This window comes from Trichosurus vulpecula, chromosome 4 (assembly GCF_011100635.1).
Source record: "Trichosurus vulpecula isolate mTriVul1 chromosome 4, mTriVul1.pri, whole genome shotgun sequence".
In the NCBI taxonomy this organism is placed as follows: domain Eukaryota; kingdom Metazoa; phylum Chordata; class Mammalia; order Diprotodontia; family Phalangeridae; genus Trichosurus; species Trichosurus vulpecula.
Window position 1 is genome coordinate 441,396,607 of NC_050576.1, and position 24,245 is coordinate 441,420,851.

The window sequence follows — 24,245 nt, forward strand, 5'->3', positions numbered from 1 at the left end:
CCTGGACTCTGACCTCACCTGGTCCTTCTTAGACTTCCCCTCAAGACCCTCCCTAAACCCTTCCTCTAGTCACCCCAGACCACCCCTCAATCCCTCCTACAATCTTTGTGTATATAATCTCCATCTTGCCTCCATGAAGGTGCTCAGATTCAATCTAATTCAGTAGGTTCAATCTGGCCCGCTTGTGAAAACAGGCGTCACAGGGTGGGGGGATTTCTTAAGACAGCCCATTATGGTGAATCCTTAAACTTTCTCTTTTCCCTTGGCTGAGAAGGCTTGAGTCGAATTTTTTCGGCAGGACCCGGCGTGTAGGTATTTTGGGGCCGCGGCGGTCACCCCTAGAAACATATGGTTCCCTACAATAATCATCATTTACAAAAAACCTCTTCACTCACCCCCAGGTGCCACTGTCTTTCCACCCTCGTTGGATGGCAAAGCAGCCTTGCTGTTCCTCACACAGAATATCTCCTGTGTGTGCGCACCTTTGTCCTGGGCACACCCACCGTGCCCGCCATGCCCTTCCTCTCCCTCCCCTCCTTTAAAATGCAGCTCAGGTGCACATTTAGGTTAGGATTAGAAATGACCTAACTCTAAAGCCTTGTTCTGTGAAGCCTTCCTTGATCACCCCCCACCATGCTGATGCCCCTGACTGCGGGTGCCCTCCCTCCCACGTGACTTTGTATTGAACAACTTTGCACATATTTGATTTAATCACATTCTCCTGACGCTGTCCTCTGTTTTTATATGTATTTGTCTGACCCATTGGAATGTAAGTTCCTAGTAGGAGCTTTGGAATATTTCATTCTTTGTCCTTGGACCCCCAGCACCCAAGCACAGTGCCTGGCACATGGGAGACCTTAATCAACAACTGTGGATCTGATTGATCCTAGAGACAAGCGGAAGATACTGGAGTTTATTATGAGGAGAGGTGTGTGTAACCTGGTCTATGTGTAACTTTAGGAAAATCACTGAGGTTAGATTGGAGCAGGGAGGGACTGAGGTAGGGAGCTCGATTCTGAAGCCCTGGAAATAGCCCTGGTGAGAGGTGATGGCAGCCTGAGTCAGGGTGTGGGGATGGATGAGAGGGACTGTGGAAAACAGCATGGGAAAGACCTCCCAATCTGATCCCTCCAGAGGGTGGCAAGCAGTGGTTTGTCCAGTGGGAAGAGCCCAGGTCAGAAGTCAGAGAGCCTCAGAGCTCAGCTCTTCGCCCCCTCCCCCAGGAGACTCATCTCCACCAATAAGGGGTGTCAACCTGAGAGTTTGGTTAGAGGAGGCAAACAGACTAGGTGACATAAAATTCGTATAGATTTATTCCCTTGAAGCTAACTTGTACATGATCATGGACTTGAACAAGAGAGACAGGTTTAAGTAACAATTCAGAGCTGCAGTTTGTGATCAAAGAAAGCTGGTTCTTAGGCACAAGGTAATTGACAATGTAGGGTCACTTAGAGATGCAAATGTCTCTAGCCCACAGCTCCCGCTGCAGACTTTCTGTCACCACAGACATAAAGATACTCCTGGTCTTTGAAGTTGCTGAGGCAGGAAAAGGGGATTTTTAGCATAGAGCGAAAGCAGTTTGGAGGCTTTAGATATTATTGGGGTTCAAATAATCTGAAACGTTTGACAGGGGAGAGTCCTACTCCAATGGGCTTTGGGACAGAGGTGACATTTTCAAAGCTGCTTCATCTCTCTGGGCCTCGGGCAAAGGCAACCTCTAACCCTCATGCTTTTGTGCCTTGACAATGCCCCTCCCAGGGTCTTCTTGTCATGACCCCAGAGTCCACTAGCCCTTATCTGTTTCTGTAGAGATCTACAGACCTCAGACAGTGCAAAATGCTTTCTTCTGGAGCCGTCCCTCTAACCCTGCTCGATTCCTGGGAATCTGAGTCCCAGGGCAGGGGGCTTTTAGTAATGGCCTGGCCAAAGTCTTCTTTGCAAACAGACAGGTCAGACAAGTGTCCACCTGCAGATTTTCTCTGTGTGCCCCGCCCCCCCAGTCCCACTGCTGGCATGGGCATGGCCAATGGCAAGAGGCTTCTGAGCCTGGTAGTCAGAAAAGGGCAGGGGGTGGGGGTGGGCAGGGCTCTAGTGTCTGTAGAACAAGACTGCGGGCAAGGGTTGGGGCTGGGGCAATGTTTTAGGGAGCATAGATTGTTTTAATCGATCTGCAAAGATTTCTCTAGGCTGAAGCTATTTGTGGAATTCCAAGGAGTTTCAACCAACTCTCTCGACTTTGGTCCAATCACCTAGAAACCAGAGGACTCTTCATAATGCTTAGAAGAGGAAGAGCATGTCTGCCTGTGGGGATTCATTAAGAGGCAATCAGCCACAGCAGCAGCTAATTCTCCTCCACAGCACAAGCATCTGTAAACAACATGACATCAGGAAGGCTTGGCTCTGCCAGGCAGGCCCGGCCAGGACACAGTCATTGTCAAAGACATGGACATTGTCAAGGACATAATTGCTGAGCATCTCAGAGGTGCCACTTTGCAGGAGGGTAAGGGAAGGGGGTTGGATGGGTAGGGCCCTTCACCCCAGGGCTTAAAGTCCAGCAGGGTGAGAAGGGTGGAGGGGATCAAGACAGGCTTCAAGCCTGGCCCAGCCAGGCCACTAGCAGTCAGAAGCAGGAGGGAGGCTCCCCTCTGACGAGACAGCAGAGGCCAAAAGCTCATCATGGCCAACCCTCCTGCTTGGCACTGGGCTTCTCCACCCCAAGGCTGGGCAGGCCACATGCCAAGACCAAGCCTGTTCTCAAACCTGCCTTCCCAGCATGGCAGGATTCCTGGTGCTGGGCTTCTGATGAGTCCCAGGAGACATCCAAGGAATCATTTCAGGGGTAGCTGCCTGCCCAGAACTAGGGCTCAGGTGAAGACTTCCTGCCTCCCTCTACAGGACTGGCCCCAAAGGCTCAGGGGGCTGCAAAGGGCCTTCTTCTGAGGCTGTGCAGTCTGGCCACCCCAGCCCCCACTCTGTCCAAGGGAGGAATCCCCACCTACAGCATTCCTAGCAGGCCAGACTGCTGCTCCTTGCCCTCCCCCCCAGTGATTAAGGCTGGCCCTTCCTTGTTTCCTCCTGGGCCAGGCTCTTCTCCCTCCAGCCTCAATCCTTTCTGCTTCTGTCCTGAACATGTCTACCAACTCACTCCACAGCGCTTTCTGGCTCTCACAGATGTCCAGACTAGGAACCTGAACTGTCCTTTGGAGTCTTCTTGTCATTTTCCTCCCCACCCCCAAAGTTCTGAGTCTAGTCTCCTTTTGGGTCCTTTTCATCACCATGTAACTGAGTCATTTCAGCTATGTCCAAATCTTTTGGACCTCATTTGGGGTTTTCTTGGCAAAGATACTGGAATGGTTTGCCATTTCCTTCTCCAGCTTGTTTTACAGATGAGAAACTGAGGCAAACAAGGTGAAGTGACTTTCCCAGGATCACACAGCTAGAAGTGTCTGAGGTTCGATTCTCAACTCGGGAAGATGAATTGTCCTGATCCCCAGCCCAGTGTTCTATCCACTGTGCCACCTCGCTGCCCCCTTTACCTACATGTGCCCTCACCTACAATGTCCCTGGAATCCCACCTCTCTCCTCCCTCTTGGCAGGTCCACCTCCTCCAGGGAGACATCTCTTAGACAGTTTGGATAGATGTCCCCTGCTTGGGGAGAGGGATTAGACTTCCTTCTCCAGCCCTCAGAGAATGACAAGTCAGTACAGCTCTGTTTTTCTATACTATTGATAGACTCGGATCCTGGCCCCAACTTTCACTCTCTGTGTAAATCCAGGCAAATTCCTTGGCCTTTGAGGCCTTAGTTTCCCCACAGTTAAAGGGGGATGAATATTCTCCTCCCATGTTGTTGGATTAAATGAGTGGATGCACACAGAGCAGCTATTATAACTTCTCGACCAAATATGGATTTCCAGCCCCAACCTCTCTCCCGAGCGAGTTCTCCAACACCTGGGGGGCATTTCCACTCCTACCAATTAGCAAGCATTTATCAAGACCTTATTGCATGCCAGCCCTGCCAATACGAAGACAGATATGAGACCATCCCTGCCGCTGAGGGCTAACAAAACATACCTCCATTAGAAGACACAAGATAAACAGAAAGTCAATACAAGGTAGTCTTTGAGGGGAGGGGGGAGTCAAGACAAGCTTCCCATGGATGGCATTTGAGCTGAGCTTCGGAGGAAGTGAAGGATTCTCAAAGGCAGAATCCAGGAGGCACAAAGACAGGAAATAGAATGGCCTCTAAGGACAAGAGCGAGTGAACCACTTTGTCTGGAAGGTAGAGTGCTTGAAAGGGAGTAATAAGTAACTAGTCTGGAAAAATAGGCTACAGGGGGTTGTAAAGGGCTTAAATGCCAAACCGAGAAGCTCCATTTGATCCTAGAGGTGACAGGGAGATGCTGGAGGTCCAGGAGCAAGTGAGTGGGTGGGTCAGGTCTACGCATAAGGGGGAAGGGCAGGCTGGTCCGTGAAGAGCCAAGTGGAGAGGGCAAGTGCGCTGCTGGTGCTATGGGACTGGAGCTCAGGATGACCGTCTCCTTATGACCTACGATCAGGTGTTCTATCCAGAATTGGCACATGAAGCCCCCTTACTGGAGGACCCATGACCGATCAAGGAAGAAGGCGCATTGGGCCTCTAAATGAAAAGACACGCACATGCTTCATGAGTTCTGGAGCCTTGCTTGCCCTTTAATCAATACAAAACATCATGAAAATTATTCCATAGGAATCAAAGCCATTTTATCAAAAGCCGTTCATGAAACAATCAATAAGCATTTACTATGTGTCAGGCCCTGCGATCGGGGCGGATGAACAACATGATTATTGTATTCATACTTAAGATCGCATGCACTTGACATTGAAAATATTGGTCCTGACCATCACAATTAAGTTCAATTAGCAACAAGATGCAGGGGAGGGCAGCCAGCCGGGTGACTCTGGAAGGGCAAGCACAAGCACGTTCTCTGGGCATCAAAGCTGCAGCCTCCACCCGTCCACCCCAGCGCTCCCCTGCCTGGAGCCAGGCAAGGCAAGGCCAATTCTGTTTTCACGCGGCAGTGCTTCGTGTATCTGCAGACAGCAATCACATCCTCTCTAAATATCTTCTTCAGGCCCAATGGCCCAACTTGCTTCAGCTCTTCCTCACCCACTGACTTCCAGCCTCATGGTATTTTGGCCACCCTCCAGCTGACCAGCGTGCCCTCGGAAGCGGGTGTCCAAGACGAACATCCACTTCAGGCAGGGACTGAGTAGTGCTTTAGAAAGCCTTTCTTGTGGCTTCCCAATTAATTAGTTGAAGATTAAAAATATTTGGGGATCCAAATCTTTATGGTTGATTTTATCGTCATTCTGCAAAAGAAAGCAACAGGTGTCTGGCTACAGAAGAATCACCACCCCACAAAAGGGCCATCCCTGGACTCCACAGAGCCAGATAAAGGAGGAGCCTGGGGATCAATGACTGGTGACTGCCCCCCACCCCCGATACCTAATAGCACAAAGAACCCCAGGAATGACAGTGTTATGGCTGTGGCCAGCCAGCAGCACCCACTGAGAACTCCAGAGCCAACAAGGGTGCTGCTGTCAACATGATACCAAATGATTGCTTGTATTCATGGCTCTTTCATGGCCTGTCATCCTGGATGGCCTTCTAAAAGCTTGGTCCTGCAGCCTGAGAGTTAGGCCTGCTATACCTCAGCAGCTTAGCTAGCCGACTGGGTTTGGGTTTGGAGAACAACGTAGGGCCACAGATTCCCTCCTGAACCCTGGCCAGCTTCCCGTCAGCATGTTTATGAGCTGAAGGAAACTAGGCAATCATCTGTGATAAACTGGCTCAAACCCATTCGAGTTCCTGGAAAGTCACCTGGTATATCTATGCCACCCTGCTGATGGTAGTAGACCAGTCAGCTGTGTCTTTGGGACGGAAATTTTCCAAGACAGTCATTTAAGCTTGAGATTGTGAAGGAAGCCAGGTCCTAATTCTTGGTACCAACACACTTTTCTGGCTACTACAGAATGATATGTTAGCTTCTAAGGATGGCATTCACCCTGTCCTTGCCCACTAGGGAATCATTACAAGGGTGCTCCCAAGAAGGGGTGGTCAGAGCAACAGGGTAGTGATTGTGCTCAGCTTTTCTTTCTTAAAGGGTGGCTCTGGCCCCTTGTAGATTGTACTCTGAGGCAGACTTGGGATCCTCCTTTTCCCCACTACTTCGAGAGGGTCTGGGGTTCCTCAGGGGACTGCGGGAGATCAGTCCACCCCTATGGACGGATGGACAGAGCATATAATCAAGTGAAGAAATCAAGATACCATCAGGAATGATTAGGAAAAGGCCTATGGTGCCCTTCAGCTGCTCCCTCTGGCACTTTCCTGTAGCATCACCAGGGCAGCACCAGCCGCGGCATCCACGTCCTGGCCATAGGAGACGGGGAGGGGGAAGGCCTTCTCCACTTCCTGCCTCAGCACCTCATTCTTGGACAGGGCGCTGCCACTGCCAATCACCCTTTCTATACCCCATTCTTTCAGCCGCTCAGATGGGAGCATGGCATGGATGTTCTGAACGATGCCACGGCATAAAGCTCTGGTCACGTGCCCAAGAGACAGATCAGAGGGAGAGATGCTGCTCACGGATGCCAGCTCTTCTGGAAGGTGTCTCTCTCCCAAAAGAGTTGGGTTGATGGTGAGCTGGGTGTCTGTCTGGGCCAGGGCCATCTGGATCATCTGTGAATAAATAAGTGTCTCCAGAACATCCAAGCCTACCAAAAAAAAAAAAGGCAAATGTAGATGCATCCAGTCAGCCCTTGAGTGTTTTCCCTATTGCAGAGAGAGAGCACAGATTTCCTGGTCCCCTACCACCCAGAGGCTCCTTAGCTCAGTGGTGAGAAATGGTGCCAGGCTCATAGGGTCTGACACCTGCATGAACCAAGTGGATTCACTCTGCTCCAGTCCCACACTCCAGCCCCAAACCCAGGAATGCATTTTTAGACACGAACTAAAAACCTACTGTGTGCCAGGCTCTATGCTGGGTGCTGGGCACCTTGAAGCCCCTTCCCCTGCCCAGCAAAGCCCCCTAAGGGTGCACCCCAGAGCAATGGAGGCCTTCCTGCTGCATCCTCGTGATCACCAAGGCCAGAGGCCTTCCTGCCTGACCTCCTGATGCTTCTTCCCCCAGCTCCCAAGGGTCCATCTGTCTTCTCCTAGCCCTCCCCCAGGCATCCCACAACTCCAGGCCTCCATCCTTCCCCCAACTCTGCTGCTGCACTTGATTCCTCGCTACCTGGGTCTCACCCCTCAAGACACCCGCACGTCCCCTTCCCCTCCTCATCACAGCCTCCCCTTTCTGCTTGCTTTACTTGACCCTTCCCGTTGCCATCTTAAACCACCTTCTCAACACCTGCCTCTGAGGGCTGTCCCAAATGCTCTTCCTGACATTCGAGGCCCCTTCAAGTTGAGGGTCCCACCCCTGTACACTCAGGCTGCCTCTTCTCTGAACACGGCGCAGATGGCCACCTCCACCTGTGCCAGCTGCCGAGTCACCATCCATCCTCCAAAGCCCAGCAGAGAGTGAGGCCCAGGCTTCCCTCTGGCAGGACCACACTCGGCCTCTCAGTTTCCCTGTCTTTCGGAATCTGTGTCACACTGCCCTAAATATTATATCCCTACCAGCACCTGCCATGGTATTCTCTGTACACAGGGTGATTAGCAGCGTTTGGCAAATGTCAAATGAGTGAACTTTGCACAGCTATAAAGAGACGTCACCACCCTTCCCCCTGTGTACTCTGGGGGCTAGGGACTAGACTCCTGGCAGTTCCCTGCATGAGACCCTCCATCTTCAGACTCTGAGTATTTGTACCTGCTGTGCCTTCTACCTAGAATACTTTCTCCTCTCCATCTGTCTCTGGGCCTCCTTGGCTTCCGCTGAGCCTCAGCTCACAGGAAGCCTTTCCCAGACCTTGTGAGTAAAGCCTTCCTTCACTGCTCTCTCCTATCTGTCCTGTCTGTACAGGGGCTCCCTGAGGGTAAGGACTGTCTTTTGCCTTCCTCGTAGCCTTAGCCCAAGCCCAGGGCCTGGCACATGGAAGGCGCTCAATTGATGCTCATCTACTTCTGGAGGCTGATTTACCTAGATCTGCCATCCACTGAGCCAGCATGGTGACAAACGTGGCCAACACGTTGCCGCCATTGAGGGACGCAGCCACTCCCAGGTAGGTCCGGTTGAAGAAGGGAAAGTAAGCCACTGGTGCTGAAGGATCTGGGCATTCTGCAGGCTTGAACCCTGGAGGCATGGAGGCTGCCAGCTGGACAGAAGTGCTGATGTTGAGAACTGAGCACCCAGAGAAGAAGACATTAGGCCTGAACCATGGCCCTGAGCGACGAAGGCAGAGCTGGGGGGCTGACCTCTCACCTTGCTGGGATAAGTCATATGGTCTGTGCCAGTGGAGGCAGGGTTGCTGGCAGGGGCACGACTATGGGCATGGGCAGGGTCAGCTTTCTCCAGGAGGCTGGGAGAAATCCAGCCTGCAAGCAGCAGCTCACACCTGAGGCTGAGAGCCCACTTCCAACACCCACAAGTAGGCTGGCCCAGGAGGGCGCAGAACCAGAATCACCCCCTCCTCCTGCCAGCACTGTCTAATACAGAGCAGGCCCGGGACCCTTGGGATTTTATCGACTATTTTAGAATTGCCTGATTCTGAATGAATGAGGATGGTCTGGTCTGGTCTGATCTGGTCTGGTCTGGTCTGATCTAGCTGACGGACAAACATCACTCGATGGTGTATGTGCTGCCAAAAAACCAGATGGCATCAACAGCCAGCACTGCCAGGGTCCCCAAGCCACCGCCTGCTCTCACCTGCATCCGTGCTCCGTGACATACAGGAGTACACAGAACACTGAAGGTCCCCCAAGGCTATGCCGACTTTGGTCCCCTGGGGAATGCCAAACCACTGGTGGGTGGTCTGCCCTGCTATGGTACCGGCCTCAGCCACATCTGGGAGCAGGTAGGTAGGAAAGCCAGATTCTTCCAAACTGCAAAACAAGGTGGCATCCCCGCCACTGCCCGGGTCACCACCCCTTCTGCAGCACAACTGGCTTAGGGGATGGAGACCCCAACCCAGAAGAAACTGTGCCTGCACCTCCCCCACAGGGTGGCCCCCACCAGCCTCAAGGAGAGCTACTGCCAGGACCAATTGCAGGGAGGAGCTGGAGGTCTCCAGGACTAGTGGGCCAGGGACCTGTCACGGGAGACCAGCAAGAACAAAGGCAAGATGGCGCCAAGGGCACTAGAGACCCGAAGCCTGCCACGAGAACAGAGGCCAGCCGGCCAAGTACTCAGGGTGGAAGGTCAGCTACAGCCTCGCCCTGGCTTGCCATCCACACCCTTGGGAGCTGACTCCAAGTGCTGGCAGAGACTCACATGTGGGAATTCCAGCTTTGGCTTTCGGAATTGAAGTAGCCCCAGCTGGCGGCATTGTGGTCGGACATGAGGGGTCTCTGGAGGCCACACAGCATGGCCACCACATAGTCCTGGATGGTGCCCGCCGCACTATATGGCTTCAGGAAATCGGGGCTGTTGGCAAAAACCAAAACCACGTGGCTTGCCACCCAGGATTCTGAATGGGAGCTAGCATCCCCCGATCGCTGGCCTTCCCTAAGGGGTCAGTCACCAGATGCTGCTGCCACAGCCAATGCCTGGGGAGAGGAGCCTGGGAAACCAGGGCAAGGCCATGGCAGTGGAGGATGGGCCCTGCCTCCCTACCCATGAGACCACGGCAAGGATACCTCCCCAGGGTGAATATGGAGATGAAATGAATGAAAAGCAGTCAAAAAAAAAGAAAGAAAAGTAGTAAAAGCCTTCCAAAAACAAACGCCTGGGCACAAGGCAGACCTGCCAGGCCAGGGAAGAGTGCCCAGGGAAGAGGATGCTCCGTTCTGGGACCCACCTGTTGCGCAAAAGCCAGTAGATGGTGGCGGAGCCGAATCCCGTGGCCACACTCAGGTGGGACTCGGGCCGTGGGAGGGATGCCAGGAAGCTGTTGGTGCAGCGGCCATCCTGCCAGGTAATGAGATGGCTGACCTGCTGCGGCTCAAAGACGCCGTGGGGGCCGCTCTCCGTCCAAGAGCAAGCTGAAATGAGCCATGTCCCAGACGTTCAAGGCCTGGTGGGACCCTCACAGGGCCAAGCACAGCCCCCACCCTGCCCCCTCCCCCCAGAATGCTGCCCTCAGAGCTGCCTGGCTGAGGATGAGGCTGCTGCAGGGTATGGTGGCCAGAGACACCAGATAGGGCCCATGGGGAGGGGGGGGGACCTGGGCTAATCTCTTCCTTGCTCTCAGTCTCTGTTTCATCAACTGTCAAATGGGGTTCGTAAGAGCATTGCTGTGAGGCTCAAAGGGAACACCAGTACACAGCAGGTACATAATAAATGTTTGTGGCTTGAAACTACAGAGGGTGAGGGAGATTAACCCATCAGAGGCAACAACTAGAGGAAGGAGGCCCGAGGGGGCAGAGGAGGGGCTGCCATCAGGCCTAGGAGGGAACACAGCCAGAAAGGAAGGCCTGAGAGTCAGCCTGGAGCTGGAACCAGGCCCAAAGGCCCCACGAGACCCAGGAGGGGAGGGGCCCTGCTTGCAGAAAGGTTTGCACAGCTGGCCAGGCCCAGGGGTCTTGAAGCAAGGACCACCAAGGTCCCCAGTGACCTGGCCTGCTTCGTGACTCAGTCGCCACATCAGACCTCATGTCCCTGGAAGGAGTGACTAAGACCTGACAGAAATGGAAACTGAGGCAATTACCGGGATCTGAGGCAGCCCTGTCCTCAAGACCAGGCCCTGATCCCCATCTCCCCTGCCCCAGGGCAACAGCAATCACCTCGGTGGCTCTTCCAAAACATGACCCCGTGCATCTGTCCTGACACCCCAATGCTGCGGACCCTCTGCAGCTGCCACGCCGGAAGAGCCCTGAGACATTCGCTCAAGGCTTGCACAATTCTGCGCACGTCCTGTTCCCGGCCCTGGGGATAACGGGACCAAGCCATGAGTCACGCTGAGGCCCCACATGAGGTGCCCAACGGAGCAGCGGTGCCTGGATCGAGCATGGCACACATGGGCATGCACGTGTACATACACAAGCGCGGACACACGCAGGCAGACGTGGGCACACATGAGCACAGACATACATGAGCATGGACACACGCAAGTACACGTATGAACACATGGGCACACACACACCCTCTCTCACTCCCCCTCCAGCAGGATGGCACCTCCTGAACAGAGGGTCCAGGGGGGAAGAAGGCCCAGCTTCTCTGCCTCTCAGGCTGTTCCCACTCTGGGGCCAGATGTGTGAGTGTGGGCAGAAGGGTCTCGGGTCCCAGAAAACAAGAACTGCACATGCCAAGAACCAAGCAGCCCTGAGGCGGTCTCTCCCCTCCTCCAACCTCTGCGCCGTCATGGGGCTACCTCTAAGAGGGTGTCCCTGGTCTTACGCCAAGGGCTGGGGCAAAGTCAGAAACAAAGGTCCGTATCTGCCAGGCACACACCAATGTCCACGTCCCCCCAGAGCATACAGGGCACAGGGACGGCAACCTGGGGGGAACGCAGCTGAGTAGGGATTAGGAGAGGTTTTTTGTAGAAACTGTGCATACACTAAGTGCCTACTAAATGCTTTGTTTATTCACTTGGGGAGAGGCCGGACTGGGGGTAGATTCAGTAGCCCCTGGGAGCTGATGAGGTCGCTGTTGGAAGTCAAAGCTTCTTGGGCTTTTGGGTCTGGACTGGCTGGTTGTGGACAGGAAGGATGCTAAAAACCCAGAGCCAAGCACAGACGGTGGGGTCACTCCACCAGAAACCTCCCCTCTGGCCAGCCCCTCCGCTGTGAACCCAGGGCAGCTTCTCCTCCAGAATGGGGTGAAATGTTGAAATCGAGGTCGCCCATCTCCGCAGCCCTCCTTGGGCTGGCTTGGCAACACCCGCATGGAGGAAGCCGAACTGCCTCTCCTTTCTTAGCCTCTGGCTTACATAGCTTCCCTCCCATCTCCTGTCTGGTGCCTCTGGGCTGGGGGGCTCCAATTCTTCAGGGTCTCTCCCAGGAAACATGAGCTTCTCGTGAGCAGGGACTCTGCCTCCAGCATGGCCTGGCCCTGAGAAAGCACCTCCTCAAAGAAAATCAAGCCTGACACCACACGCAGTGGATGTCGAGCTCGCCTGACTCCAAAAAGGGTCACAGGCCCCTGGGGCATGGGGCTCCCTCACTGGCCGGATGGTCCTCTCTGATCCTCCGTCTCCTCATCTGTAAAGATCCCTTTCCCTGCTCAGTCCAGGACAGCAATGGGATTTCTGACTCAGATTCTCTGTGACAGCAGGTCCAGCCGCCCCATGAGCCATCTCACATAAGCACATGGTGGTCTGTGCACAACTCGCTGCCCACGCATAACGAAGGGAAGCCAGCGGGGGGGATCCAGGCTCCTTCACCAACGTCTGGCAGTGCCAGGCCACACAGGTGGGCACCTCGAGCTTGCTGCTAGGCCTGCATCCCAGATGTCCGGCCAGGTGCCTCATTTTCGACCAGTGACAAGTCCTGTTTTCTGCTCTCCTCTGCTCCCCAAACCACACCAAGGCCAGGAAGCCCCACCTCAGGGTCTCTGGCTGACTGAAGAGTCGAGACCCCTAGCATTAGTAATGACTGCGCTTGGAACTTTGTGCCTTAGTTTATATCAATCACATGCCCACAACCATGCTTCCAAGTTTCTAAGCGAGAAGCCCCGAGCGGAACTTGGTGACCAGGAAGCCCCCAGAGCTTTCGTGGCTGGTTGTCAGGCAGACCAAAGGGGCAGGGCCTGTGAAGACCAGGGAGGCTTCATCGCACCCACCTCAAACCCTCCTCCCATCTCTCGTGAGTGCCAGATCCTGCTGGCATCTCAAACCATCCACCTGCTGGCACGGCTGGCCGTCTGCAGCTGGACCAGGGGCATCTGCTTCATCGGCCACCATGCACCTGCCTTCTCTGGCCCATCCCCCACCTTGACTCTTTCGACAACAACCTCCACCAGGCCCCAGGACAGGGCTGGGGACGGGGGCACACCGGCCAGTCACTGACCCTCGCCAAGCAGTTACCAGCCAAGGTCTGGGTCATCAGACTGGGAGCTCCGCTGGGGCATCTACTTGTCCTCGGCACAGCGCCGGGCACACTGTGCTCGGTCCCTTGTCACCTTCTGAGCCTCCCTGTCGTGGGCATCCAAGGCTCCAGTGCTCTCTGGCAACACCCTCCCAAAGGGCTTCTCTGGGCGCTCGGCTGGGCAGAGGCTCACCCCACGGGCTCACTCTCAGCCCAGGTTTCACTTGCAGCTCCATGTTTTGTGTTCTGCGTTTACAGACACATGGATCCCAGGCCCTTTGTGCCTCTGACTCACTCCCTTGATAGGCTGCGAGCCCCCAGAGGAGGGTCCTGCCGGGTGCAGTAGCAGGCATGCACCTGGGAGAACACGGCAAAGAAAAACTCACCTTCCCCCCAGGACCTGGGTCCCGGGCAGAGCAGCAGCAGGGGCTGCCACAGAGATGGGCTCCCCCATTGGAGCCCAAAGTCGGAGCAGAAACTGCAGAAGAAGCAAACAAAGCTGGGGGACAGGAGGCCGGCCTCTGGGGGTAGGGTCAGGATGGCTGGGGAATGACACTCCTCCGCCACCGCGCCTCTGGGCCTTTGCCCTGGCTGTGCCCAACACCTGCCCTACCCTCCCTGCCATCCCCAGGGGTCTTCCCCAGAGGACACCGAGCCTTCTGCAAGGGTTCAAACATCACCCTATGAACTCCAACACCACCTGTGGGTCAGCCACAAGCCAAGGAGCCCCATCAGACTCAGACTTGGAGCTGGGCAGGAACTGGAATCCGAGGAGGCCCAGAGAGAGGAGACCCTAACGGAGGCCAGAGAGGACAGGTGCCTAGGCCCCGCCCCCACCCACGCCCCGCCCCCAGGGCCCCAAGGGGAGACCAGAGAGGGCAGATGCTTAGGCCCCGCCCCCACCCACGCCCCGCCCCGCCCAGGAGCAGAGGCGGGGGGGGGGGGGGGGGGGGGGGCCCCCCCCCCCCCCCCAGACCAGAGGGGGAGGGGCGGCCGCTCACCCGCGGCCCGGCCTCCCTGCTCGCGGACACATCGGCTCGCGTGGCTCGGCTGGCGCTGGCCGTGGGCACCAGGGGCCCGCCATGAGGTCCGGCCTCCAGCAGCACCGCCTTCACGGACGAGGTGCCCAGGTCGAGGCCCAGCACGAAGCCGGCCTGGCCGTCGCCCCTCGCAGCTGCCATGGGACTGATCTGGCGTAGAAGCCCGCGGAGAAGCCGCGCAGGCGCAGACAAGAGGGCGAGGGGCCGCGCAGGCGCAGACCGCCCCAAGGGGGCAGAGCCTACCACTTCCTGCCGCCCCGGCGTGGGGGCGTGGGGACGGGGCGGGGCGGCGGCGGGGATTCTCTCCTCCCATTGGCCTGCCGGCGGCGGGGCGGGGCCGTGACGTCACACCCGGGCGGCCCCAAGTAGCCGCGGGGCGGCTGAGCCGGACCCTCCTGAGCTGGTCACGAGCTGGTGGTTCTTCTCCTTCGCTCCTCTGCCGAGTGAGTGGCTGCAACTGGTGGCTCTGGCCACTCCCGGCGTGCCCCGCGATGCCTCTCCGGGCGGCCGGAGCTCCAGCGTGGCTGGGCTCCCGAGGCGGGAGGGAGAGAGACGGGGCGAGGGGATAGAGTGCCTGGCGTCGGGCCGGCGTCCAGCCTGGCGGCGGCGGGGGACCGGAGCCTGTGCAGGGTGCGGGAGGGGGTAGGCGGGCCCTGGCCCCGGCCTCCATCTCCAGCCTCCAGATGTTTGCTCCTCATCGGGCCCAGAGTGTCGGGGGGACCCGGAACCTGCAGGCGGCCGAGCGGGGTTGCCCCTCGGACCCCAGAACCCCCCACCCCACCTCTTTCCGCTGGTGACCCTTAGGACCTGGGAGCCAACTGTAGAGGAGGCTGGGGGGGGGGCATCCTTAGAGACCCCCCCCTCACAAGGGAAGGGGCTCTGGGGGGGAACAGCCCTGGACCCCCCATCTTATAAAGGAGGGGGCTGAAGGGATGATAACCCTGGACCCCCCACCTTACAAGGGAGGGGGTTCTGGGGGGGGGACAGCCCTGGACCCCCCACCTTATAAGGGAGGGGGCTGTGGGGGGGACCACAGAGAAGGTCTCTGAGTTTGCTTCCTTTGTCGGGTCCCCCTGACTCCTCAACTCGTCTCCTCTAAGCCAGAACATGCTCAGGTGGTCGTGGTCGTGGTCCTGGTGGTGGCTCCTCTTGGTGTCCAAGCTCACCGGCGTGTGTGGTGAGTGACTGGGGGTTCGTTTCAGTCAGTGGGCCTCGAGGATGAGCCGGGCTTGGCAGGAGGGACCGAGGCCTCAGCCTGTGGCCCCAGCCCTGAGTCCATGGGACCCCAGGTGCAGCCTCTGGCAGACCCCTCGCTGACTCTGCGCACAGTACGGGTCATCTGAGGCTGTTTTCCCACCAGGCAGCATTGAGTGTTCCCCCTCCCCCCTTCTTGGTGAGAAAGAAAGTTGCTTCACTCCCACATTTGTGCATTTTGAGGATGTAACTGGAAGGGGGGTGTTGGGTCAGGAATTATACTGCCCGGCCCCTTGGCCCCCAAGGCAGTCCGGGGTGGGCCAGGACACACCAGAACCCTCAGGACCCTGTCCTACCAGGTCCAGGTGGAAGGAGGAGGGAGTCCGTAAAGGCGATGAAGGTTATCCAGGCAGAGGCTTCTGTCTGTGAAGGGCATGGTCACTCAGGCCACACGGGAAGACCTCGGGCAGAGAGAGGAGGGGCCGCCCCCCTGACGGACAGTTGGCTGGACAGTGGGGCCTGGCCAGGGCAGAGCAGGCCCCGTCTCTTTAACACGGGATTTCTTCTGGGGACACTTACCAAGAGCAGCCTCCAGAGGATGCAGGGCCTGCCTGTCGAGGTGGGCTAGGGGAGCAACTCACAGTGAGCGTTCGGGGCAGGGGGCGTCTGCAAAAGAGGGCTTGGTTTGGACTGAGCTCCCCAAGTGAGGTGTTCCCCAAGGTGTTATGGGCAGAGGCAGTGATGCTGGAACATGGGTCACTTGGGAGGAGGGCAGGTCTCAGTGGCAGGTAGGGGGTGAGTCTTGGGACCAAGCAGAGAGAAATTTTTTTGAGAGGAAAACAGTCCGGGGTGAGGTTTTACATGTGGCCAGCCTTATAGGCAGCGGCCCCTCCCTCTTGCCACAAGCCCCTCGTGTAGGCTCCAGAGCATCCCAAACTTTAAGGTCCCCTGGTCCTCAATGATGGCATAGCCAGGCTCTTCCCAGCTCCCTTGATACCACGGCCTGACCTTGAAGCTGGGGGGGCGTGGTGCAGCCAGTCTCATGGGGAGCCGTCTTCTCCAGCATTATTTTTCCCGTGGGATGGCATGTGAGGTTCTGTGCTAATGAAGGCCAGAAAGTGGCCCCCAATGGACTGGTCATGTGGTCAGAATGATTACAGGCCAGGCAGTGGACCCTGGCCAGCCCAGAGCAGAGGGTCCCCTCCCTGGGCCCCGGCTGCCCCGAGTGTGACCCTTTGGGGCCAGGTGTTCTAGAAGGAAGCTGGCAGCTGGAGCTCTCTGTGATTGAGCCACTGGACAGACTTTCCCTTCCTCCCCTGCTCCCCACCCACCATGTACCCTGAGGGTTGGGGAGGGGGGCAGCGGCTGGGCTGGCTTGGAGTTGTAATCCTGCTTATCTGCTCCCATCAGGTGCCGTTATGAACCTCACTGCCCCTCGGATTGTGAAACTTGAGAATGGTGACTCCAGAAATGTCACCATCCTTCTGGGGTGAGTGTGTCAGCCCACGCTCGGGCCCTCCTCCTCGAGGGCCAGTGGAGTGTGTGCGTGTGTGTGTGCACCTGTGTGTGGACTGTGAGGGCGTATATGCGTATGTGAGTCTTGTCTGTTGTTGGGTCTGTGTTTGTCAATGTGTGTGGGCGGGTGGTATTGTGAGTCTGTGTGTGTGTCTGTGTAGAATATGAGTGAGTTCGAGGATGGGTGTGTATGGGGGCGCTGTGAGTATATGTAAGGGAGCCCGCCAACATTAGGTGTTGTCCAAGGGTTGGGTGGGGGCAGGGAGAGAGCAGGTCCTCCTCCTGTCCCACCCCCTGCACAGTCCCCCTGGACCAGAGGCTCTTCCTCTGCCCTGTCCTGCCCCATCCACCACCCCATCACATGTTTGTGCCCTGTCTCCCCATTAGGGACAGGTCTGAAGCTGTCTCAGGGCTAAAACAGAGGTCTCTGAATTTGGAGGGGGTGGGCTGGCTGGGGCAGGGCAGGCCGGCTGGGGACACCCCCCTCCACCGTGGCCATCATCCTAGCAGTCCCAGCAGGCTCTGCTGCAGGTCCCTTAAGCACCAGCCAAGCCCCACTTCTTGTCCCAAGCCTCTGAGCCTGGCCCTGGGGTGGGAGTGGGGGGGTCTCCTTTCTCCTCCGGCCTGACCTGAGACACCCTAACCTTCCCTCCTTCCCATCCTCCCCTTCCTTTCCCTCCCTTCGCTAGGATACACCAGGTCAGAAACCCTCTGCCTGCAGTGTAGACGACTGTCCAGTGGGTCTCTCTCAGTGCTGAGGTCCCCCCAGCTGGTCCTCCCGCTGGGGTTCTGGAGGTGACCTTGCTCTCCTTCTTCCCAGGGCTCCACCAGACAAAGCCTCGGTGGTAACGCTGGACATCCTCTATGTTTCCGAAAACAAAACCATCCTCAAGTTTCCTCCTGAAGTAAGTGTCTCCTCCGCTTTGGGGGAGAAGGATTCCCCCTGAGAGCCCCTCTCTCAAAGCCAGGTCACAGGGGCTCCCTGGTCACAGGCCACAGCCTCATGGGCAGGAGTCTCTGCCGCCTCCCACAGGTCGAGGTGCCAGCTGGGCAGAAGGTTTCCTATTTCACTGTGACCGGGCTAGATGTGGGCCAAGTGACTTTGCTCCTTCGGATTGACCACTCCAACCAGACCAGGTGAGTAGGGCAGGGAGATGGGGCAGGCAAGGGGCCACCCTTGCCCCCCTCCCCCTCTCCACCCTTGCTCCCTCTCTGCCCTGGCCCCCTCGCCCCTTCCCCACTCTCCTCCCCCTCCCCCTCCGTGCGCCCTCACCACCGTCACCCTATGAGCCAATTCCTCCCTCTACAGGACCCTCGTCCACTTCCTGGTGTTCCGCAGCCGCATTCTAGACGGGCTCAGCCAGGTCATCGGGTGGATATACTTTGTGGCCTGGTCTGTCTCGTTCTACCCACAGGTGTTTGAAAATTGGAAACGCAAAAGGTAAAGGCTGGGGGTGGGGCTGAGAGGTCATCTCTGGGGTCAGCCAGGACTCTGCCTATGCCATCTTTTAGAGATGGCTTTATACAGTCACCAAGCAAAGAAGGGAGCGCCGCCCCCCGATGCAGACATGCACACATGCACATCTGCTGCTGTACTGGAAGGAGGGATGGGGGGATGCCTAGAGAAGCTCCCAAGCCTTGGTTGGGGGGAGCCTAGAGAAGGTCACTGCACCTGGTGGGGGGCCTAGAGAAGGTCCCTGCTCCTTGGGGGAGCCCTAGAGAAGGTGGCCAGCCTTCTTGCCTGCCCCTGTGTGAGGGCAGTGGGCAAGGGCTGCCTCTCACCAGTGATTGCTGGCCCCATGGCTCACATAGCCCATGACAGGAGCTGGGCTGGGAGGCCAGGGTGTGGCTCCTTGCAGTCTGGGTCTGTCCTGGCCAGGAAAACATCCGCCATTTGTTCTGATGCAGGGGTCAGGCTGTCCACATTTGGCTCTTCCACAGAGGGGGCTCTCCTGGGGAGCACGCTGTCTGGTGGCTTGGGTGGGAGAGGCCCCTGGGCTTTGGGTGCGAGGCTCTGGGTTGTCTTGCAGCGTGGTAGGCCTGAGCTTCGACTTCATTGCTCTGAACCTCACCGGCTTCATAGCATACGCCATGTTCAACGTCTGCCTCTTCTGGGTGCCCTATATCAAGGTGAGGTCCAGGGTCCTCCTCTCTGGGGTTAGCCACCAGTCAGTGCTGCCCCTCGGCTCACGGTCCCTCTGCTTTGGCCCCCAGGAGCAGTTTCTACATGAACACCCTACCGGCGTGAACCCTGTGGATAGCAACGACGTCTTCTTCAGCCTTCATGCCGTGGTCCTGACCCTGGTGGTCATCGGGCAGTGTTGTCTGTACGAGGTGGGTGAGGGTCTCCCTAGCATGGCCTGCTCCCCTCCCCCCAGACCCTGTCCTACCTTAGAAACAGAACTCAGCCCCAGGACAGGAGAGGTGGGGAGGGTTGGTAGGGCCATGTACCCTCAGGAGCTCCCTGGGGGATTGGCGGGTGCTATGTCTGGCTGGTTGGTGGGTGGGTTGGTGGGGGACTCCCGCCCCAGCCTGAACAATGATGGCTCTTTGGCAGGAGAAGATGCTGTCCAAGGGGCTGCCTGGCCTCTGGGGATTGCCAAAGATGGAGCTGCACCATTGGCATGGGTGGGGGGTTGTGTTGGCCTCCCCTGGGGTGCCAGGTCAAGGCTTCAGAGCCCTCCCTCAGAGGCTTCTCTGCCACTTCTCTGCGAGGCCCAGGCAGGCTGCCCTGTCCGTCCCTCCATCCATCCTTAGGTCTGGCGGAGCCTGATCCACGGGGGCACCGAGCTCCCGTGTGGGGGGCCTCGCTGGCATCCCCGCTCAGCTGCGCCCCCATCTGTCCCTTCAGAGAGGCAGCCAGAGAGTGTCGCGGGCCTCCGTGGGCTTCTTGGTGCTGGCCTGGCTCTTTGCCCTCATCATGATGTTTGTGGCCCTTGGGGGGGCCATCAGCTGGCTGCAATTCCTCTTCTGCTTCTCCTACATTAAGCTCGCCGTCACACTGATCAAGTACTTTCCACAGGTAGAGACCTGTTCTCCACTGCTGGGGAGGATGGACAGACGGGCAGGCGAATGGGTGGATGGGAGGCCTGTTGGTGGGGGAGCAGGAGGAGCCTTGGAGGGCAGGGGTGAGGCCTGGAGAGAAAGGAATGGACAGGATGGGGGTCTTCAAGACCACCCCAGCAGAGGTCACAGGAAGTTAGAAAGTGTGTGTGCGCACATTGGTCGGGACTTTGGACATGTGCCAAGGGGCAAAGCCCAGGAGAGGAATGGCCCTTGGAAGGAGGGCCCTCCCTCATCCCTGTGGGCACCGCCTTCTCACCCTCTCTGTCCATCCGCATCTCAGGCGTGCCTGAACTTTCGCCGGAAGAGCACGGAGGGCTGGAGCATCGGCAATGTCCTCCTGGATTTCACAGGAGGCTTCTTCAGCCTCCTCCAGATGTTCATCCAGTCGTACAACAACGGTGAGTGGCCAGGCCGGCCTAGTGGCCCAGGATGAGGCGCCCAGCCATGCCTCAGACAGGGGCACACCACCAGCTTAAGTGGCTTTTTATCTTTTAATTATTCTTAATGTTTTCAAAACATTCTGAGTCTCAAATTTCTCCCTCCCCACCTTGAGAAGGCAAGCGATATGTGAGCCCTGTGTGTGTCAGGCACCGCACAGCCCCACATTAGGCACATTGCAAAGCAGAGCAGGAGAAATCCTCAGATGGCACGGGCTGGACGCTTGGCGTGGTCTGAGAGGCCTGCTGCTTTTGGGCTGTCACTGAGGGCGACAGTGACTGGGCATTTCCAGAGGGGTCAGTGAGCAGGGAGGGGCAGAGAGAAGAGGGTGGAGGCACGTGTCTGCTAGCCTGACAGAGTCCCCTCCTGGGGGCCAGGCTCTAGACACACATGCCCCAAATACCCTCTGAGGAGGCAGGAGCAGGGCTCAGAGGCAGGCCTGACTCGCCCTAGGGCCTCAAGCCAAGTCCCAGGTCAGCCTGTGTGGATGAGCCTGGGGAGCGGCCCCAGGCAGAGGCCGGAATCTAAATTCACCATTGGCTGGGCCTCAGGGCTTTCTGGCTCACTAACATCTGTTAGGCACCTACTTAGTACCAGGCCCTGGGCTGAGCTCTTGGCTCCTCACAACCCCCCTGGGAGGTGGTACAGTTATTTTATCCCAGTTTTACAGATGAGGGAGGAGACTGAGGCAGAGAGCACTTCAGTGATTTGCCCAGGTTCACCCAGCTAGGAAGTGTCTGGATTTGAACTCAGGTCTTCCTGCTTCTGGGCCCAGCATTCTGGGCACAGTGGCAGGGCCCCTTGGCATCAGACTCAGAGAAGCTGTGCAAACATCTTAGACAAAATGCACAGAAGAAAAAGTGGCAAAATCCTGGAATCTGAAGTGCCGTCCCCTTTCCCATTTACGTGTGATGAGGTCCATCCTTTGGGTGCCTGTTCCAGGCTGTGACCCCTCCTCTGCTTCACGGGGGCACTCCCTGTTGGCACCAGAGATGGCACACCAGACATGGGCGCTCAGTCCTGGTCTCTGCTACCCCAGAGAGCCGTAGGGTAAAGGAGGCACTGGTGGGGCAGAAGAATGGAGCTGGAGCACCCCCTCCCCCATGCCCGCCTGCAGCCGTGCTCTCCCCAGCAGTGGCGGCAGCGCCGCTCCCTCAGACAGCTGTGCTCACTAGCTTGGTTTGGTCCTTATCAGACCATGTGGTCAAAGGAGAGCCAAGCCCCTCGGGGAGAGTCCCCCAGGCTAGCTGGGGACTTGGGAACAGAGGAGGAGGGCCAGAGCCTTAGGCACGGTGTTGTCAGGGAGGGGCCGCTCCCAGCTCCTTCTTGTGACTTCCTCTCTCCATTTCCTGTCAGGACCCAGTGTCTGGGTCTGGCCTCCTCTTGCCTGGGGGGGCTGGGGCAGGGTTACCCTGGCATTGAAGGCCCTGCATTGGACCCCGCCTTGGCCATGCCAGCTGGACCTGGCACAGAACTCTGCCCCCTTCTCTTTCTAGGTCCAGCTCATCTCCTCTCCCCTTATTCTGCTCCCCCTTCACACCTGGCCTCAGCCCAGAACCCTGGGCCTGATGCACCCCCATGAGGTGAACTATTTGACACATGGCTAGGAGGGATGCTTTGAGGACCCAGCCATGGGTTGGACTGCATCCTGGGCTGGGCCATGTGCCAGCCCCAGCCACATCCCAGCCTGGTGCTGGGCAGCTCTCTTCCAGCCTCTGGCTCGGGGTCAGGAAGGCCCCTGCGAGCCTCACGTGTCCTTTCTTGCCTGTTCACAGATGAGTGGACCCTGATCTTCGGAGACCCCACCAAGTTTGGCCTCGGCATGTTTTCCATCCTCTTCGACGTAGTTTTCATCATGCAGCACTACTGCTTATATAGAGAGTCAGGGTATGAGCAGCTTGCCTAGCTCCTCGGACAGCCCCACCAATCCTGTAGGCCGAGAAGCCACGCCGGCCATGTGTTGGCTCTGGCGTCCAGATGGCGGGAGCGTCGGCGTCCAAATCCACGGCCTTGACGGATGGCAGGCCTGCCTCTGCCTGCTGGACGTCCCGCCGCACTTGCTGGCTGGCTGGCCGGCCAGGGGCCGTGGCCCCTTCTTGGATCATAAGCCGATTGTCTGCCGACATTAAAACCTGCTGCTCCTGGCTCCAGAGATGTGGGTGCCCGGGATGATGAGATTGGCATCTGGCTCGGGCCTCCTGGCTCCTTGAGTCGGCCTGACTCCTCCCAGCGGCCGCCCTCATGTCCCCGGAACAGAGGCTTCTTTCTTCGAGGGCTCCTCCACTATCCGCCATGCTCAGAAAGGTCTTTCTTTTTGTTTTGTGTTTTAAAGGCTCCCGCCACCCTTCACAGGTTCTGAGGCGCATCCATAGTAGCATCGTGTCAGAGGAGGGAGCAGGGAGCACAGCCCTCCTGGCGCCTGCTGTCTGTCTGTCTGTTGCTGCTCTGTCCAAGCATCCCACCTGGGGGCTTCTGCCAGAAACTCCCCCGCCCCTCCCTGGCCTCCATTCTGGAGCTGTTTCCTAAGGTCCCCTGGCCCAGGCACCTGCAGGCCCCTGCCTGGGGGGCCTGGGGCAGGGGCCAGGAAGCTCCTCCTGAGCCTGATCCAGCTTCCAGAGCTGCTCAATACATGGGGCCTGGCCGGAGGCATGATCCTGCAGTGTTGTTTGGGAGAGGGGTCTCTTACCAAGCTTTACTGAGCTGCCTCCCCACGAGAAGTCCTGGCCCTGCCTTTGGGGAACACCCCAAAAGCAGGTTTTTATGCACATGCACACATACCCCCTCCGTCCTTCCTGCTGGGATGGGCGGGCATCCTGGGTGGCCCCCAGCCCTCAGCTGCCAACAGCTACCATCAGGATTCCTGTAGTTAAGCCCCAGGCCTCCAAGGCCTCTTGGCTGTCTCCGGCCTCCGCCCCCCCCCCCCCCTCCTGCTTCCCGCTTTGTGCTTCTGCTCCAGGAAGCTCTGTAATGATGGTGGTGGATGTGATTTTTTTCTACTTTCTACGTATTATATTTTTAAAAGATCAGTGTAAGCAATCTATAGTTTTAAATTAAAACTAACAGCTAATTTTCCGTACCATTGGCCGATGAGCTCCCATCTTAACATTCCGATTAACCCCTTACCAGTGGCTGGATCCTTTTCCCTCCCCCACCCCTTTTAACAGGTGAAGAAAGTCCCCAGGGTCCAGGCCAAGGAGCCCCCGCAGAGACCTGCCCTTTGGCCGCTTCATTAAAAAGAAAACAAATTATTAACCAAGTTTCTCCATCAGAAGCGGGCTCTCTCAAGTGATCCATGGCACCTGCCCTGGAATGAAGGTTTTTGACGATTTCCAATTGGAAGATTCTGATTTCACCTGCACACGGGGCAGGAGGGGCAGGAACCCAGGCCTTGGGAGGGAGGTTCTGACCATTTCTCTCCAAGACCCGTCCAACTGAACCAGAAAAGCTATGCTTTGTGAAAAGCCCAGCTGCCAGGGCAGTCAGGGTGAATGCCCCCACCCCCCCAAACCCTGATGGCAGATAAAAGATGTTTCACCTGTGAGTAAGGAAAAATACAGGAATTCCAGCTTCATTTATTGAGTACAAGAAGCTACTGACACAGGAGATAGTAACAAAAGTACGGCCTGCGGGCTTGTTAAAAGGTGTATTCCTACCAGGTTAACATTTGTGAAATGTGATAGAAATTGCTACATAGAAAATTTTAAGGAAAAGTACAAAACGGACCCATCATCCCAGGGAGGGGGTGGACTTGGAAGCAGCCCCCCCGGGGTAGCTTCACAGGCAGGGGTGAGGGGGCGAGCAAGGACAGGGGTGCTGCCTGGAGACTCAGAGACTTCAGTCTCTGAGAGTGATCAAAGGCTGGAGGAGGTGGGCTGGCAGGTGCCATCAC

General features: G+C 57.2%; 2 protein-coding genes across 3 annotated transcripts; one reads left to right on the forward strand and one right to left on the reverse strand.

The window, feature by feature from the left end:
• Positions 1-4,665: 4,665 nt before the first annotated feature.
• On the reverse strand, positions 4,666-14,327 carry SHPK (sedoheptulokinase). The gene is made up of 8 exons (XM_036757401.1): positions 14,105-14,327; positions 10,863-11,004; positions 9,938-10,121; positions 9,412-9,564; positions 8,848-9,023; positions 8,122-8,322; positions 6,309-6,754; positions 4,666-5,350 (listed from the first exon to the last, which is right to left on the reverse strand). Exons 1-7 carry the CDS (start codon positions 14,282-14,284, stop codon positions 6,345-6,347), a joined length of 1,446 nt encoding a protein of 481 aa, XP_036613296.1. The 5' UTR covers positions 14,285-14,327; the 3' UTR covers positions 4,666-5,350; positions 6,309-6,344.
• Positions 14,328-14,490: 163 nt separating this feature from the next.
• On the forward strand, positions 14,491-23,927 carry CTNS (cystinosin, lysosomal cystine transporter). Of its 2 annotated transcripts, none has more exons than XM_036758049.1 (11): positions 14,491-14,586; positions 15,244-15,320; positions 16,748-16,826; positions 17,673-17,757; positions 17,886-17,989; positions 18,162-18,293; positions 18,883-18,982; positions 19,067-19,186; positions 19,704-19,874; positions 20,199-20,316; positions 22,132-23,927. In XM_036758049.1, exons 2-11 carry the CDS (start codon positions 15,251-15,253, stop codon positions 22,260-22,262), a joined length of 1,110 nt encoding a protein of 369 aa, XP_036613944.1. In that variant the 5' UTR covers positions 14,491-14,586; positions 15,244-15,250; the 3' UTR covers positions 22,263-23,927. The 2 variants fall into 2 exon arrangements, with proteins under 2 accessions (XP_036613944.1, XP_036613945.1); XM_036758050.1 differs by having other exon boundaries at positions 14,508-14,586; positions 15,248-15,320; positions 22,132-22,589.
• The last annotated feature ends 318 nt before the right edge of the window (positions 23,928-24,245 follow it).